This window comes from Acartia tonsa, chromosome 15 (assembly GCF_053477335.1).
Source record: "Acartia tonsa isolate MP-2025a chromosome 15, ASM5347733v1, whole genome shotgun sequence".
NCBI classification, from domain to species: Eukaryota; Metazoa; Arthropoda; class Copepoda; order Calanoida; family Acartiidae; genus Acartia; species Acartia tonsa.
This window is the reverse complement of record NC_137274.1, coordinates 28,028,073-28,029,174: the sequence shown is the minus strand read 5'-3', so window position 1 is coordinate 28,029,174 and position 1,102 is coordinate 28,028,073. Positions and strand designations below refer to the sequence as shown.

General features: G+C 35.0%; 1 protein-coding gene across 1 annotated transcript in view; it reads right to left on the bottom strand.

The window, feature by feature from the left end:
* Positions 1–213: 213 nt before the first annotated feature.
* Positions 214–1,102, bottom strand: part of LOC145307059 (uncharacterized) — a 4,012-nt gene continuing 3,123 nt past the window's right edge. The window contains exon 6 of the mRNA XM_080149398.1: positions 214–275. Coding sequence (XP_080005524.1) covers positions 214–275 — 62 coding nt within the window. The remainder of the gene's footprint in view (positions 276–1,102) is intronic.

The window sequence follows — 1,102 nt, the reverse complement described above, 5'->3', positions numbered from 1 at the left end:
AAGCAAATTACACAATTTTATTGAGAGCAGAATCAAAAGACCTAATCAAAAGTTTTTCCCTAGCTAGGCGTATCCAGGGGTCTGTGCTTCTTATTTTCTCTATTGGGACAATTTCCAAGTCCTGTAGATTGTGTCCTTGGGCCTTGAAATGACTTCCAACTGTAGTTGATCCAGTGCTGATTGTGTGGCTGTGCTCGTTGAAACGGCTGGAGATCATTCTACTTGTTTGGCCCACATACTGAGGTCTCCTAACTGCACAGGATCCACTGTTTTTCCTACAAGTAATAAGATATATAACGTTTTTACTAGTACAGTCTAGAGTGCTTAAAATAGGGAAGATTTCATTGGTTTTAGTGTTTATGACACTTTTACAAAACCGGGGGGAATTGTGACACATTTTACAATTTCTACCACAGTGGGAAAATCCATTTTTAACCCTGCTTGACCTTCTCTCTGTAATTACTGGTGGGAGTTGTGCCTTAATTAAAAAATCCCGTAGATTTTTTGGTCTGGACCAGCAAATCATTGGTGGATCTGGAAAGGTTCTTTTGAGGTGTGGATTCTGTATCATTAAATCCCTGCTCTATTTTACCTCTAAAATGTATGGGTTTTTTCAAGTTTGATATTGCTGCGCTAATTTATTAGATAATTCTTCCTGTCAATATTGTAAGAACCAGAAATTAGAATCTTAATAAGGGATATATAATTACTTGCATGTTGCACCATATTTTCTCTAGCTAAAATGAAATGGTCTTTCCAGCATGCTAATATAACGATATCCCCTCCCCTCATACTGGACGTAAGAACTGACCAATAAATGAGGACTAAATTAGCAACCTAAATTGACAACAAAATTTACCCAGTTATAATATCCACGTATATTATGTCTATTATTTTAGAGTGTTTAGAAAAATTGGAAACACTATAAAAGCTATTCAGTATGTAATTTACTATTAAATTTAAGCATTTGCTCTTTAATTGTCCATATTCGCAATTTATCACTGTAGATTTTTTGTGCTTCGTTACTTATGAATTGTATCATCCTTATTGTTTTCCTTAGAGGTTGAGATAGATAGATAGTTGGATGATGGATAGATAGATA